General features: G+C 41.2%; 1 protein-coding gene across 1 annotated transcript; it reads right to left on the bottom strand.

The window, feature by feature from the left end:
• Nucleotides 1-370: 370 nt before the first annotated feature.
• Nucleotides 371-7,470, bottom strand: LOC131276996 (endogenous retrovirus group S71 member 1 Env polyprotein-like). Its single transcript, XM_058290615.2, has 2 exons — nucleotides 7,301-7,470; nucleotides 371-2,145 (listed from the first exon to the last, which is right to left on the bottom strand). The coding sequence occupies exon 2, from the start codon at nucleotides 1,817-1,819 to the stop codon at nucleotides 785-787; it is 1,035 nt and encodes a 344-aa protein (XP_058146598.1). The 5' UTR covers nucleotides 1,820-2,145; nucleotides 7,301-7,470; the 3' UTR covers nucleotides 371-784.
• Between the last annotated feature and the right edge of the window lie 8,964 nt (nucleotides 7,471-16,434).

The raw sequence follows: 16,434 nt of genomic DNA, 5'->3' as shown, positions 1-16,434 counted from the left end.
GGCATAGACGCAGCATTCTTCTCCCAGAGCTGCACATAGGCCACCTTCTTTGAGGAGGAGGAGGTCAAGGCCTCAGCAGTTTTGCAGGACAACTTCTGAAAGGGAATTGAGGGAGTCTCTAAGATATTTGACTGCATCTCGGAGGTAGATGATATCAGAGTCTACTGCTTGTCTGAGGTTTTGGAGGGCGGAGGCTTGTGTGGCTAGGGCTGCAACACCAGTGGCAGCTCCAGCTGTAGCTAGGAGGGAAGTGACAGTGAGTACAGCAGTAATAGGTTCGCGTTTGTGGAGGTAAATAGCTTCTTGAGTGTGATCAAAGGCTTCAAAGAAATGTAGAGGAGTGTGATAGACGACTCGAGGCATGAGGAGGATGAGAGCACACGTTTCTTTGGTCTTGTTAAGTGTGGCAACAGATAAGCATGGGGTAAGTCCGGTGGAAGAGCAAAGCCATTGGGTGGTGTTTAGAGGAACTAAGTATTTGGCAGAGATGTTTGGGGAGGCATAGTTGGCACAGGCAGTAAGGCTAGGAGTGTGGGAAGAACGGGGATGAATGCATAAACCTTTGGAAGAGATGTGCGTAAAAGTGAGTGGGACATGAGTAGATTGATTCCAATTGCAGGAAGAGGGGGAATCGTCGGTGGAGGAAGTAAAGAGTGGTGAAGGGATAGCAAGTGGATCATAGAGGGGGAGGCTGGGGGAAAGACACAACCAGCAAGAGCGAGTGAGGTTGGGGTGGGAGGCGTTGAGAGAGGAATAGGAGGTGTTTAGGAGTTTGAAGTAGGGACTAGAGGGGATGAGAGGATGTGGTTGTATACCTGAAGCGGGGGGGGGGGGGGGAAGTGGGGCTTGTAGAAGGGACGACGGCGGCCGAGGTGGAAGAGATTTTGAGGGGAGTAGATGAGGACGGAAGAAGGTGAACAGTGGGTGAGGGAGGAGGGTTAAGGATGTGGTTGGGACCAATAGCAGAGGGTGGGGCGGAGACAACACGCTTTTGGATTTCAAACAAAGCGCCACGATCATAGTTGCTCATATACAACCGGAGTCCATAGGGGCGAGCGGCCAGCCATGTATCGTCGTTTGGGTTTTTTACTGTCAGCGAAATGAAGTCCCAACGGGAATTGTTGGCTACTTGGAGAGAGAGATACGGGTCTCTGTTGGGGGCGCCGGACCATCCATGGGCCATGGTCACACATCCCCAAGAGGGACAGTAGAAGTGTGATGGGTCATGACAACCTCGAGCACTAGCAGGACAGATGTAAAAACCAGACACAGGGTTAAATTGAGGGCCAAGGAGACGATTGTTTCGAGAAAGCAGGCATGCTGTATTCCCGCCTCGACAGGATGAGGAATGGTGGAAGCCTACTTTTGCTTTTTTGATGTTACTCACTTGGCATTCGGGACGGAAGGAAATTCCAGCAAGAGGGCAGACGTGCGTGAAAAAGGAGGGAGCGACACTAGTAACATTATAAGCGAGAACACGTTTTTCTGGAAATGTCTGCAGGGTCCAGTTGAATGGCTGATGGGAGGAGGAGCTTTGGGCAGAGGAGGCTAGAGACAACATGAGAATGAGGAGATGGATGAGGTAGGGGAGGGTAGGGGAACAGGAGGCGGGGGTATGAACAGAGCGGGCTCGTCGGAGGAGTTGGAGAACTTGGCGTTCGATGGGGTCATCATCTTCAAGGGAAAGACGGCTTAGGCGGCGGGCAAAGAAGCGTTGTCGATGTCGTTCGCGGTGAGAAAGAGCTGGTGTGGTTCCCATGGACGACGGTGTCGGAGAGGTAGACTCGGGTGAATTTACCTGGGGGCGTATAGTGGTCATGGGAGAAGGACGACGAGAGAGGTGAAAGTGCCAATTAAAAGTAGAAAGGCGACAGCGAGGAGGAGGCGTTGATGGAGGTTCCAATCTGTTGGGGCTGTAGCTGCGAGGCAAACAGCTGAGAAGATTGTTAAGAAAATGAAAATTACAAGAAAGAAGCAGAGTAAGAGTGGGTGCGAGGGGAGCTTGAGGAGCATCTGCACTGAGAGTTCTTTTCTGATGAACTATAAAGCACGTTTTGGTGAAGGTCAGGCACTTTTCAACGGCGGGTTGCGGAGGTAGCAAAGGCTTTTCTTGTGGAGTATGCAGAGTTGGGTCCTTTGAGAGATCTGTAATGACAAAAGAAGGAGAAGAGAGCCCTCATAGAGGAGGGGCAATCAGCAGAAAGAAACTCGGAGAGAGCACTTATTTAAATATAAGCATTTCAGGGAGGGGCTGGTTGGTGCTGAATTTGAGCGAATGGGGCGACATCTGGGCCTCCGCTGTCAATGTTGTCTCTCACGGAGGGCATAGGGTACTTATCATTAAGGGGAACCTTGGGGTCGGTGGCAGGCCTGATATAGCGCCCAGGAACCCAGAGTGGTTGTGGCTCAGAGTCTGGGAAGATACAAGCAAAACCTCTCCCCTGTGCTAGCAAGGGAGCCGGGTCCTGCCAAAGATTTGTGGCAGGGTCTTTCCAGTGAACAAGAGGGACTTGCGAGGGTTGCCACATGGGTCCCCAATGTTTGTGGGTTGGGGAAAGTCCCTTGTCATCGAAGGTCAGGAGATTGTGATGAATAAGGAGGGGCAGTGATGACGTCAGCAGGGGCTTTATGGGTGGAGGAAGCTCTTTCTTTTTGAATGAGTAGCTTGAGCTGTTGGTGAGTGCGCTCAACAATTCCTTGCCCTTGTGGATTGTAGGGGATGCCAAAATGGTGTGTGATGTGGTACATTTGTACGAAGCTGGCAAAGGTGGCACTGCGATAGGCTGGTCCATTGTCGGTTTTGAGATCCCAGGGAATTCCCATGAATAGAATGGCTTGTCGGAGTGCTTTGATGCAATGTTTAGTGCTCTCTCCTGTGAGGGGCACGGCGTAGCACAGGTGCGAGAAAGTATCAACTGCAACATGAAGATACTTAAGGCGTCCAAAGGCGCTAACGTGTGTGACGTCAAGTTGCCAGCGGGAGTTAGGCCGTAGGCCGCGGGGATTAGCTCCGCGAGGCTGCAAGGGTCCAAGAGGCAGCAAAGGTGCACATGTTTGGCAGGAGCGCACAAGATGTTTACATGTTTCAATGGGGAGGTCTGGGAAGAGCTTTTGAATGGATCGCGCTGAGAAGTGGAATTGAGAGTGTAGGAGCTTAGCTTGGTTGACAAAGTCTCCCAGTCTTGTTTTGTCAGTGAGGTTTTCTTGAATGGCAACTGGGCATACATGGCGGCCAGATGCTAAAGCGTCGGCGAGGGCATTTCCTTGAGCTAGCGGTCCTGGCAGGCCAGAGCGACTTCTGATATGAGCAATGAACCAGGGTTGTTGCCTTTCTTCAAGCAGTCGCTGTACAAAAGCGAGTGCTTGGTCAATAGTTAAGTCACTGGGTAGGAAAGTAGCAAGCGGGAGGCTGCGACACACTTGTAAAGTGTATAAGCTGTCTGTGAAGATGTTAAGAGGCTGGTCTCGGTAGAGATTGAGGACTGCGGCGACAGCTAAAAGTTCACCTGTTTGGACAGAAAAGTCATTAGCAAACACCAATTGTCGTGGCTTAGGTTCTCTTGGCGTATATATGACAGCAGCGAATGCCTTTTTTGAAGCATCGGTGAAAGCAGTGATGGCAAAAGGAATTGGCTTTCTTGCGGGCAGCGGATGGAACGGGTTGGAAAATGCTAATTGAGATACCCCTTGTAGTAGTGGATGATGCGGATAGTGATTGTCAAAGGAGCCACGAAAGAATTCTATTAGGCTTTGCATTTGGGCATTATTCATGATGAGAGAGGTAACTTCTTTTGCATCAAAGGGCCAAACGATGGTGTGTGGCGGGACGCCGTATGTTTGTATGGAGAGAAGTACTAAGTCAGTGGCTAATGTGATCCAAGCCCTTGTAAATGGGCAGATTTTTGGGAGTTTACTTTTTGACGTGTGTAGAAAAAGAAGAGGACCATCTTGCCATAGGAGACCCATTGGGGTGACTGGTGTTGGCAAAACTAAGGCAAGGATTGGGAGATCGGGAGAGAATCGCTCTAGGCGGCATTGCTGGAGTGCAGCATTTACTTGTTGGATGGCTTCTTTGGCAGCTGGGGTGATGGTGATGGGGCGAACGACTGCAGCGGATGGACTGCACTTAGTCTGCAGGAGCTCGAAAAGGGGTTGCATTAGCGCTGTTGTGATGGGGAGTGCTGATCGAAGCCAATTGATTTGTCCGCAAAGCCGTTGGAGCTCAGTCAGCGTCATGTGATCAGAAACATGGATTTGCGGGCTGGTGGGCCGAATATATTGATGAAAATGAAAGCCTAAGAACTGGAAAGGTGGCTGGGGGTTGACTTTGTCAGGTTGCACTATTAATCCAAGACTTGAAAGGTTTGTCGTAACTGCAGAGAGTAAATCATTGAGAAGTGTGTTAGAACTTGCTGCTAAAAGGAGGTCATCCATATAGTGGATGATGTATGTGTGCTCTGGATGGAACTTAGAGCGTAGCGGCTCAATGGCATGATTGACATAGAGCTGACATATAGTTGGACTGTTCCGCATACCTTGTGGTAGTACTCGCCATTGGAATCGGAGTGCTGCTCCTTGATTGTTGGTATGCGGGACTGTAAACGCAAATCGTGGACAGTCTCGCGGGTGAAGAGGAATGGAGAAAAAGCAATCTTTGATGTCAATGGTGGCTGCATAAAAATGCTGAGAGACTGCAGTGGGATGCGGGCAACCAGGCTGAGGTGATCCCATTGGCTTAATATGTTTGTTAATTTCTCGAAGGTCATGAAGGAGGCGGAACTTGCTCGTGTTCTTTTTATTGATGACGAAGACTGGTGAATTGTAGGGACTGGTAGATGGCTCAATATGCCCTGCTTGTAGCTGTTCTTCGACGAGGGCAGAGAGAGCTTGCAGTTTATGAGTTGGCAAGGGCCACTGCTCAACCCAGATGGGCTCCTCTGTGTCCCATTCCAGAGGGATAGGGTCAGGTCTTGAGATGGGAGCAGTGGCCCCTATAAGGGGGGGGCGGCGCAGCTATGAAGGCTTCTGTGGTGATTCGAGCTTTTAGCTGGCTGAGTACATCTCTTCCCCACAGGATGGTTTGGACTGAAGAAAGGACGAGTGGACGAATCTGGCCTTCGTGACCTTCTCGGTCGCTCCAATGCAGAGGCTGGGAGGTTTTCCAGGAGGTAGCAGCTCCCGTGGCGCCGATGACTTGAGGGCCGGTTTCGAGGGGCCAATGATTGAAGGCGGCGATTTCAAAGGGAATACAAGAGATTTCAGCACCAGAGTCTAAGAGCCCTTCAAGCCAGTGTCCATTTATTTTAAGCTCTAAGGAAGGTTTTTGGTGACGTTTGATAGGCATTGTCCACATTAAGGTTTTGGAGCTCTCTGGAGGGCCTCTTGGGGGAGGGGCTGAGGCCTGCCCCACTGGAAGTTTAAAGGCTGGGAGATACGTTGCGATGAGCGGCAATCGCGGGCCCAGTGATACCCCTTGCCACAGCGCGGGCATGGTGTGGGGGGGCCTCTTGGTCTGTGCAGTGCTACAGCAGGGCGGGGAGCTGCCTGTTGAGGGCACTCACGGACAAAATGACCGGGCTGACCGCATCGAAAGCAGGCAGAAGTGGAGGCAGATGACACAGCCATGGCGGAAGCGAAGGCAGCAGTAAGTGCTTTAGTCTGTGGGTCAATATCTCGACAAGCCAATACCCATTCATGTATTGGCTTATCACGGATAGGAAGAATAACGGCCCGGAAGGGTGCAAGGCACCCATCGAGAATGAGTTCTTTTGCTAACACAAACTGAGCATCTTCATTAGTAATTTTCCGCTGGCATGCTTCTAAAACGCGTGCGACAAATGCTGGAAAGGTTTCTTGCAAGTCTTGAAGCATTTGCGTAAATTTGGTGGACTGCTTGGTAGAAACTAAAGAGAATGATCACTGGACAAGAGCTTTTACTCGGTGCCAAAACCCTGGATCTATGTTTATATAAGAACGAGGGTCAGCATAGCTGTTAATTCCAGTGTAGGCGTCAGCTGGATCTTGGATACCCGCCTGGACATTTTCTACCACTTGCTTATCAACAGCTACTTGATAGTAAGCACGCCATTCAAGGAACTGGCCTGGCGGAAGGATGGAACGGGCTAGAGAAATCCAGTCATAAGGAAGAGCAAGTTGAACCCCTAACTCTTCTATTAATTGTTGGACATATGGGCTACCTATGCCGTCTTCTTTAACAGCTTTGCGAAGAGTTTTAACTTCTTCGGCTGTGAAGGGAAGCCAAGTCTGAGGGCGTTGCTGTGTGGGCAGCGGGTTGAGCGGGTATAGCTGGGGGGCGGGAGAATGTGCTTCGCTAGAAGCAGGTGGGGAGCTGCTGCCATACGGTGGTGGCGAGGGATGAACGGTAGCGGGAAACAGATGAGAGAATGATGGCTTAGCAGCGTCAAGGCGGCAACAAACTGGCGGCGGGATATTTTTGGGCGCTGGACATTTTTGGGCGCTGGACAAGATGGCGGAGCGGCGACGTCACTTTTAGGCGCCTGCCAAGATGGCAATGTAGTTACGTCATTTTTGGGCGCCGGCCAAGATGGCGGCGAAGTCACGTCATTTCCGGGGGCCGGCCAAGATGGCGGCGAAGTCACGTCATTTCCGGGGGCCGGCCAAGATGGCGGCGACATTATGTCCGGGGCAGGGCCGGAAGATGACGAGACAGGGAGGGGCGGGTAAAGGTGAGAGGAGGCGCCTTTGTTCCCGCCGGCGGGCTCGGACATAGGTGAAGAAGAAGCCGGAAGTGCGCCATTTTGGGCAGAGGTGGAAGAAAAAGGAGAAAGTCCGCTATTTTGAGGAGCTACTGAAGCGGCTTCTGCGGGCCGTGGAGAGCGCGGGCGGGGAGGTTCGCGCTCGAGAGCGGCGGCGAGCTGGTCAGACAGAGAATTTGGGTCGCCAGGATCATCGGGCTCATAGTCATTGGGTTGCTTAACTGATTTGTCTCGGATGGCTTCTGACGGTGCACCAAGGAGACAGGCGCGTATGGCTACTAGAGCAGGCAGCAGGCCGTGCGGAAAAGACAGCTTTTCATGCTCTATGGTGGAGGTGACTCGATCTATGAGTCGAGAGTATGTGTCTGGGCTCCAGAGCTGGCAGGTGGCGAGCCACGGATTAAGAGGGAGTAGCAGGTCCCAATATTTTTGGAGCTGTTTTAGGGAAACGCGGACTCCATTGGTATCAAGCAGGGTGGCTAAAAGCCGAACCTGAGGGGTATGGTGTGAGGAGAGAGAGGTGCCCATAGTGGGAGAAGAAAAGACGGCGATGGGGTCCCTACCTGGAGAGCTGAAATGGTCGCCAGTAGACAGCAGCAGCAGCAGCAGAGAGGGGCCGGAGGGCGGTGGAAGGAAAGGATCCCGGGCGAGCCCCCTGCTGTGAGTTGCTATTCCAAGTTAGCAACCCCTGCTGTGGGCTGCTACTCTAAGTTAGCAACCTACGAGGACCGGGCGGGCTTCCATGGCTCGGCGGTGAGCCCCTAGGCCAACGCGTAGGCCTAGGTTCTCCAGGCGTGGGGGACGCGCGGTAAAAACCACGGAGACAGCCTGTGAGAATGAGCTAGTCCAATTTATTGCGGAAATACACTTGATTATATAAGGTCGGGTCAAGGGAGGGGTAGGAATTGGGGCGGGTAAACTACGGGGCGGTAGTGGATAGGCGGAACTGTGCAGGCAGCTATGAAGTAGGCGGTGATTAAGAAAGGGGGCAGATTATGAGTTGGCTAAGTGGACGGGACTGGCGGGAAGGATAGCAACGGCTGGAAAAGGGAGATAACAAAGGCTAGGAGGAGGGGTGAAGGGAGGCAGCAACAGTAATTCATGGTTTTCATTTTGGCTTTGACCTCCTGGAGGATGTGCCACACTCTCCTGGTCTGAAGACCCCAAAGCAACTCCTTTGGACATCTTTTTGTACTTCCTTTGTTTTGGAAAGTGTTGAGATCTGCATACCTACTCTAATGCCATCTTTCCAGAAGCAGTGTACATATGCTTTTTTACTTAATTGTCATCCCTATGAGTTTTGTGTATTGTCATTACCAAGTTCAAAAGGAAATTGAAGCAAAAGAAGCTAATCAAGGCTTATAAAATTACAAAGTAGTTGGACTGGGATCAGAATCCAGGCAGATGGGCCAAAAGTACTGACCTATCACCATTATATCACATTATCTACTTATAATTTTACAAAATTAGGTAAAATTTAAATGAAATATAAGGAATATCATTTATATAACAATTATTTTTGCTGTAAGAATAAAAGAAGGAAAAGTTTTAATAATCCTCAAAATATGACAGTGATAGAAAATGTATTATAAATTTTCATGTTCACTGAACAGAATAAACATTTTCATTTTTGAACTGTCAAAAACTATTAACCAGAGGTTTAAGTGGGATAGGTAGGAAGAAAGGGATGATTAGCATTAATAATTGGTGATATTATTGTCACTCTGACTTTAGCAAATGAGATATCCTGAAAGCTGTTATTAACCTGGAAGAGAAATAAAAAGTCCCACAATATATTATCATTACACAAGTATTCAACATGAGGTATAAAATTTGTTATTGATTAAATGATATACATACTCTAATCACCACTGATATGAATGGTAAAATTAAAATTAGAATTAACATTTATCATACCCATTAATTTTATTTTTCTTTTCTTTTATTGAAGTTGTAAAGCTTTATTGAGATTACTTAAAGTATAATAAACTGCATATATTTAAATCTACCATTACAGATTTGACACATGTATCTACGTGTGATACTACCAACAGAATCATCATAATAATATATGCATCAAACCTAAAGTTTCCTTATGATCCTTTGTAATCCCTTCCCCCATAATTCCCTGCACTTCTCTATACCCTGATGACCACTGATCTTTCTTTCACATCATATTAGCTTGAAAGTTCTGTAATTTTATTTAAATGTAATCATTTAGCATGCACCTTTTTAGCCTGATTTATTTCACTCACAATAAATATTTGAGATTCAACCATACTCTTTTATATACTGATAGGCCATTCATTTTTATTGCTGATTAGTATTCCATCATATTAATGGACTAAAATTTGTTTACATATTCTCCTTTTGATGGACATTTGAATCCAGTTTTGAGTTATAAAACTTCTATGAACATTCATGTGCATGCTTTTGTATGCATATTTATTTTACAATCCTTTGTGATAAGAATAGAATACCTGGATCCAATGTGGGTGTGTTTCACATTTTAAGAAATTGCCAAGTTACTTGGCAAATTGATTGTTCACTTTGCATTTCTATTTACACTGTGTGAATATTCAAGTGGCTCTAAATCCTTGCCAACACTTGTATGTCTAATTCTTAATTTCAGACATTCAAATATATATATATGGATTAATTTTCATAAACTTAATTATACATAATGTTAGCATATTTCATTGTGTTTATTTTCCACCAATATTTCTTCTGTAAAGTGTCTGTTAAAAACTTTTGTCTGCTGTTTTTAAATAGGATTGTTTTTTTTAATTGTTGAATTTTGAGAGTTCTTAATGTGTTGGATTCAAGTCCTTTGTCAGACCTAGTATATAGAAGATATAAAATATCTCATTAAGTGGTTATAATGATTAAATATTGAAGCAAGTTTCTGAATATATGAGATTAAACAAATATATAACTGAAAAAAAAGTCACTTTACTGAATCTAACCAAAAGATACCACATAGCATAGGTTCACATGCTCAAGAATGGTTTAGCTTAAGAAAATAATTTTCTGGGGTTCCCAAAAACCTCAAACTAAGAAAACTATTGAATGCAAAGGACAATGTGTGAATTCCACAAGCTGCAAGAGTAAAGCAATATTTTACATACAAGGGAATTCTAATTAGGTTGAGTGCTGATTTCTCATCAGAAACCATGGAGGCAAGAAGGCAGTGTGTTGAAATACTTAAAGTGCTAAAGGAAAACAAATGCCAGCTAGTAATTTTACATCTGGTGAGACTCTCTTTCAAAAATGAGGTAGAGATTAGTCATTATCAGATAAACAAAAGCTGAGAGAGTTTATCACCACTAGACCCACTTTACAAAGGAGGTCTTCAGGTTGAAAGGAAAGGACACTAGGCAGTGGTTCAAATTACTATAAAGACCTGCAATAAAGGTAACCATTTGGCTAATTATAAATGCTCATATTTTTTTATTTTACTGTATGGTATTTACCTATATTTCTTACTTCCTACAGGTGATAAAAATCATGTAAGTGATATAGGATAATGATAAATCTAGGATTTTGGAACATAATATGTGTGACTAAATAAGTGATAAATACAAAAAAGGTGGAGGCATACACAGGTTTAGGAAAAGTATACTTACATGTTTTTGAAGTTAATTTGGTATCAAACTAAATATGATTGTGATAGATACAGAAGGTCAAGTTTTAACCCCAGTAGCCATAAGTAACACAAATGAAAAATATATCCAGAAAGAAATGAGAAGGCACTCAATATTGTACCACACAAAAAAGCAAAGAAATATAAAACTAAGCTTTAACAGTAGTGAGGGATAAAAAAAGGTATAAGTTCTACAAAGGCTATCCAGCAAAATGCCAGAAGAAAGTCCTGTACTAACAGTAGTAACTTTAAATATTAATGAATTAAACTCTTCATCAAAAGATAGAGATTGTCAGAATGGATAAAAGCATTATCCAATTATATGCTTTCTGCAAGACCTTAACCTAACATTCAAAGATACAAATATATATGATGTAAGTATTAACCAAAAGAGAGCTGATATTGCTATGCTCATATCAGATAAAATAGATTTTAAGTAAAAAACAGTTATGAGTGACAAAAATGGTTATTATATACCCCTAGAGGGAAAAATTCAACAAGAAGCTGTAGCAAGTTTAAAGTATTATGTACCTAAGAGCAGAGCACCAAACTATGTGAAGAAAATGCTAACAGATTTAAAAGGAGAAATTATTACTTCTACATTAATAGTAGATGACTTTAACACAAAATATTTAATAATGGATGGAACATCTAGTCAGAAGATCAATAAGAAAGTACAGGATTTGAATGACACAGTAAAGCAACTAAATTTAATAGATATATATGGAACACTGTGCCAAGGTAAGCATAATATACATTCTTCTCAAGTGCACAGAGATCATTCTTCAGGATAGGTCAGATATTGGGTCAGAAATCATGTCTCAATAAATTAAAAAAAATATTGCAATCATACATTTATACTCTATGACCACAGTGGAATGAAACTAGAAGTCAATAACATATGAAGAAATGGAAAATTCACAAATATGTGTGAATTAAACAATGTTCTCTTGGGCAACCAATGGTTTAAAGAGGAAATTAGGAAATACCTTGAGGCAAATGAAAACGAAAATACAACATACCAAAACCTATGGGATGCAGAGAAAGAGGAGCCGAGAGGAAAATTTATACCTCTAAGTGCTTACAAAAAGAAGAGAGACTCAAAACCAAAGACTTAACATCAAAACTGGAAGAACTAGAAAATGAAGAGCAAACTAAAGCCAAAAGAAGCAAAAGGAAGAGAATAACAAATGTTAGAGAAGAGACAAATGGAATAGAAAAAAAAAAAAAAACACTAGAATTAACAAAACAAAAAAAATCTTTGAAAAGATTAATAAAATCAACAAACTTTTACCTAGGCTGAAAGAAAAGAGAGGATATAAACAAAAAAAAATCATAAATAAAAAGGCAATTGCTGCCAACACCAATGAAATAAAAAGGACTTTAAGAAAATACTATGAATAATTTTATGCAAATAAATTTGATATCCTGAATGAAATGGACAAAATTTTAGAAATGCACGAACTAACAGCATTGACTCAAGAAGAAACAGAATAGCTCAACAAAACAATTACTAGTAAAGAGATTGAATATGTAATTGAAACCCCCCCAAAAAAAAACTTTGTAGGACCAGATAAGTTCACAGTGAATCTGACAATACATTACAAGAACAATTTGCAATTCTATACTAAATCTTCCAAAAAAAATTGAAAAGGAAAGAATATTTCATAGGTCCTTCTATGGGGCCAACATCACACTGATACCAAAACCACATGAAGGTACTACAAGTAAAGAAAACTACAACCATATCTCATGAATTTAGATGCAAAATCCTAAAGAAAATACTAGCAAACCAAATACAATAGCATATTTTGAAACATTTACACCATGATGAAGTAGGATTTATTACTGTTATGCAATGTTGGTTTAATATAAGAAAATCAATTAATGTAACACACATGAAGTGAAAGAGGAAAGTTCCCACAGGATCATTTCAATCAACACAGAAAAGGCACTTGACAAAATACAGCATCCTTTCTTGATTAAAAAATAAAAAAATTAGAACAATAGGAATAGAAGGAAACTTCCTCAACATGAAAAGGGCATGTATTAAAAGCCCACAGCTAACATTGTTCCTAATAGCAAAAGATTGAAAAATCAGGAAAATGATCTTGTTCTTGTCAGAGCAATTCAGCAAGAAAAGTAAATTAAAGTCATCCAAATTGTAAAGGAAGAAGTAAAATTCTCAAGATATGTAGGTGACATGATTCTATCACTGAAAATCCTGAAAAACCCACAGCAAAGTCCCCAGAGCTTAGAAGTGAATTCAGCAATATGGGGGGTGGGGCACAAGATCAACACACACAAATCAGTGCTGTTTCTTTACACAGGCAATGAACAAGCAGAGGAAAAATCAAGAAAATAATCTTTTCACTAAAACATCTAAAAGAATCAAATATCTAGGAATATACATGGTATTAATAATAGGGGGTATGTGGATAAAATAAAACAAATGTAAGCTATAAACCATACTTACTAGTAATATTTTGACGATGTTCTTTTGTAATCTGTAGCAAATGTTCCACAACAATGCAAGATGTTAATGGAAGGGTGATGTACAGGAATTTTGCATATCATGCATGATTGTTTTTCTATCTCACAGCTTTTCTAATAAAAAAAAATAGTATTAAAAATATATCTAGGGATAAATTTAACCAAACACATAAAGGACTTGAATGCAGAAAACTGTAAACCATTGCTAAAAGTAATTAAAGCTAATCTAAATAAATGGAAGGATGTTCTGTGTTCCTGGATTTCAGGAATAAATATTGATATAATGTCAATACTGTTACTGGATTTTGTCTAGGTTCTTGACTGTACTGCAGAAATGAATTTCAAGAGCATGTCAGGTGAGTTAGGCCAGTAATTTATGAAGGTAGGGAGAGAAGAGAAATGGGAGAAAATAACAGATCATGGGTCCCAGGTAGAGAGGAAGGGGCTGAAAATTGATAAAGCAGGTTGATTTACAGACTACAATTTCCCATTATAGATTATAAATCCTCAGGTTTTCTTGCATACTGATCCAAGCAGGGGGAGAAGCTGGCCAGAATCAGGGACCAAAGGAGAAAGTGATTCAAGCTTTGCGCTTACTTTTTAAACGATTAATTATTCTACCCCTTTGTTAATGGCAGTGAAGGAGTTCCAACTGTTTGCTATTTTGATTGATTGCACCTCCCATCAGTGCATCAGAGGGTTCAATGATAAAGTCCTTGGGGAAATTCTGGGGAATCTCCTGGCTTCCAGATAAATCTTGTTCTGAATGACAGAATCTTGTGGGGGGCATCTTTCAGCAGCTATCTTGGGGCTACTGGTGTTCACATGGACTCTCTGCCTAGTTCCAGATCCATCTATTAACTCCCTATCTTACCAACCAGGTTAAATACTATCCAGAGCAATGTATAGATTTAACACAATTCCAATCAAAATTCCAAAAACCTTCTTCATAGAAATGGAAAATCCAAGCATCAAATTTATATAGAAGGACTAGTGACCCCAGAGAGCTAAAGCCATTTTGAAAAAGATGAATGAAGTCTGAGGACTCTCACTTCCAAATCTAAAACTTATTACAAAACGAAATTAATCAAAACAGGAAGTTACTAGCACAAACACAGACCTACAGAACAATGGAACCAAACTGAGAGCCCAGAAATCACCCTTCACATTTATGGACAACTGATTTTTGTCAAAGTGCCAAAAATCACTCAATGGTGAAATAATAGTATTTTCAACAAATAATGCTGGGAAAATTGGATCCCCATTTGCAAAATTAAGGAGGACCCCTATCTCACACCATATACCCAAATCAACTCAAAATGGATCAATGACCCTTAATATAAGAGCTAGAACTATCAAACTTCTAGAAGAAAATATAAGGAAACATTCTCAGGACTTTATTGTTAGGTTTTTTTAGACTATACACCCAAAACACAAGCAACGAAAGAAAAAAATAGATTAATAGGACCTCATAAAAATTTAAGAATGTTGTTTCTTAAAAGACATGATCATGAGTGTAAAATGACAATCCACACAATGAGAAAAAATATTTGGAAACCACATATCTGATAAAGGATTAATATTGAGAATGTATAAAGAAATGCTTCAACTTAAGAACAGTAAGACAAACCAATTTAAAAATGGACAAAAGACTTGAATAGACATCTCTCCAAAGAAAATTTGCAAATGGTCAGAAAGTACATGAAAAGATGCTTAACATCATTAGTCATCATAAAAATGCAAATAAAAGACAAAAAGAGATCATTTCACACTCATTAGAATAACTGTTATTTAAAGAAATGGAAAATAACATATGCTGGAGAGAATGCAGAGAAATAGGAACACTGATTCATTGGTTGTGGCAATGCAAAATGATAAAGCTTCTGTGGAATACAGACTGGCAGTTCCTCAGAAAGTTAGGTATGGGATTACCATATGATCGAACAATCCCACTTCTAGTTATATACCCCAAAATATTGTAAGTGTGGGCTCCAACAAATATTTGAACACCGACGTTAATAACAGCATTAATCACAATTGTCAAAAGATGGAAGCAACCCAAGTGTCCAACAAGTGTGGATCAATAAAATATGGTTTAATTATAAAAGGGAATGGTATTCAGCTGTAAAAAAGAATTTCAAGACATCATGTTAAATGAAATCTGCCAGACACAGGACAAATATTGAATGATCTCACTGACATGAACAATTAGAATAAGTAAACTCATAGAGTTAGAACCTAGAATATAGACTATCAGTGGACAGGGTGGGGATAAAGAATAGGAAAATAATGGTTAAAATGTTCAGGTTTCCTGAAAGAGGGCATGGAGAGGGATGGTTAAAGGGGGAAATTTTAGGTTGCATGTTACTAGAATAACAGTTTTAAAAACAAAATAAAAAACATAAGACTATAGAATACAAACAGAGAACTGACTATAGTTATAAGAACAATAATAAATATATCCCACTAATTCAAGATGATTATAATATAGTGGTATGTGGGAACTCTGTATTTACTGCATGATTTTTCTTTAAACCTTCAACTTCTTTAATTTAAAAGAAAAAAGCTATGATACTTGGCTGAGGGAAGTTGCCAGCTTATGAAGATCCTATCAGGAGGAAGCAGGCAGCATGAATTCCTAGATCTCATCTTTTCTCCCTCTGTTTTCATGAGTGAAATAAACTGAAACCCAGAGGGTAAGGGAGTTTAATGATGTAGACTGAAGTTAGTTTTGAGATGTAGAGAGAAGATGGTAATGAATGATATAGAGTAGATTTGAAAGGGCAAATAGAATCAAGAGAGCTTGCCCAATGCTTGCCTTTCTCATTTACATTACTTATATAACTCTTTGATTATATGAACTTGCAGTCTATGACCTATGTGAAAAATAGTAATATAGAGTACTTAAGCACTAATAAATAAAATTAAGTAGGGAATATATTGGGACAGAAAATACTAAATATTTTTCAAATGCATTAAGGAAAATTATTGTACTTATACCTAACAGATGGAAGTTTAAAAACTAGTGTTTTAAAACAATTTTCTTAACCTGTATTTCTTTATAAATAATTTAAAAGTCAGTAAAAGCGATTATTATTCCTATTATATTTATGCATTATTGATATTGTGATTTTTCTCTTTAAGAACAAATGCAAATCAAATAAAAATGAAACTTTTTATACAACTAACTTTCCTCATACTAAAGAAAATATAATACCAATTTAATACTTACTAGATTTTATTTTAAGAATGATCAAATCTTCAGTTCTTTCATTTTTGCCATTTAAGTAAAAGCTTCAAAGGATTTTGAAAACATATTAGGATACAGAATTAAAATCAGAAATACAGCATATCTATTAGTTATCAAAAAAGTCTATGTGAGTTCAAAATACACTATTGAGTAAGCATTGCCTAAACAGCATAGAATATATTACACTGCTGATATGTTTGAAAAGCAGAATCTCCCATTTTCATAGTTCAGATAAATTAAGGCAGCATTTTCCAAGTTCCTCTTGGTGTAAGTAAGTCATTCTTGGAAAGTAAATTTATTCCAAGACATTT

Source organism: Dasypus novemcinctus, chromosome 1, assembly GCF_030445035.2.
Source record: "Dasypus novemcinctus isolate mDasNov1 chromosome 1, mDasNov1.1.hap2, whole genome shotgun sequence".
In the NCBI taxonomy this organism is placed as follows: domain Eukaryota; kingdom Metazoa; phylum Chordata; class Mammalia; order Cingulata; family Dasypodidae; genus Dasypus; species Dasypus novemcinctus.
The sequence above is the reverse complement of the archived record's forward strand: the minus strand, read 5'-3'. Positions and strand labels throughout refer to the sequence as shown.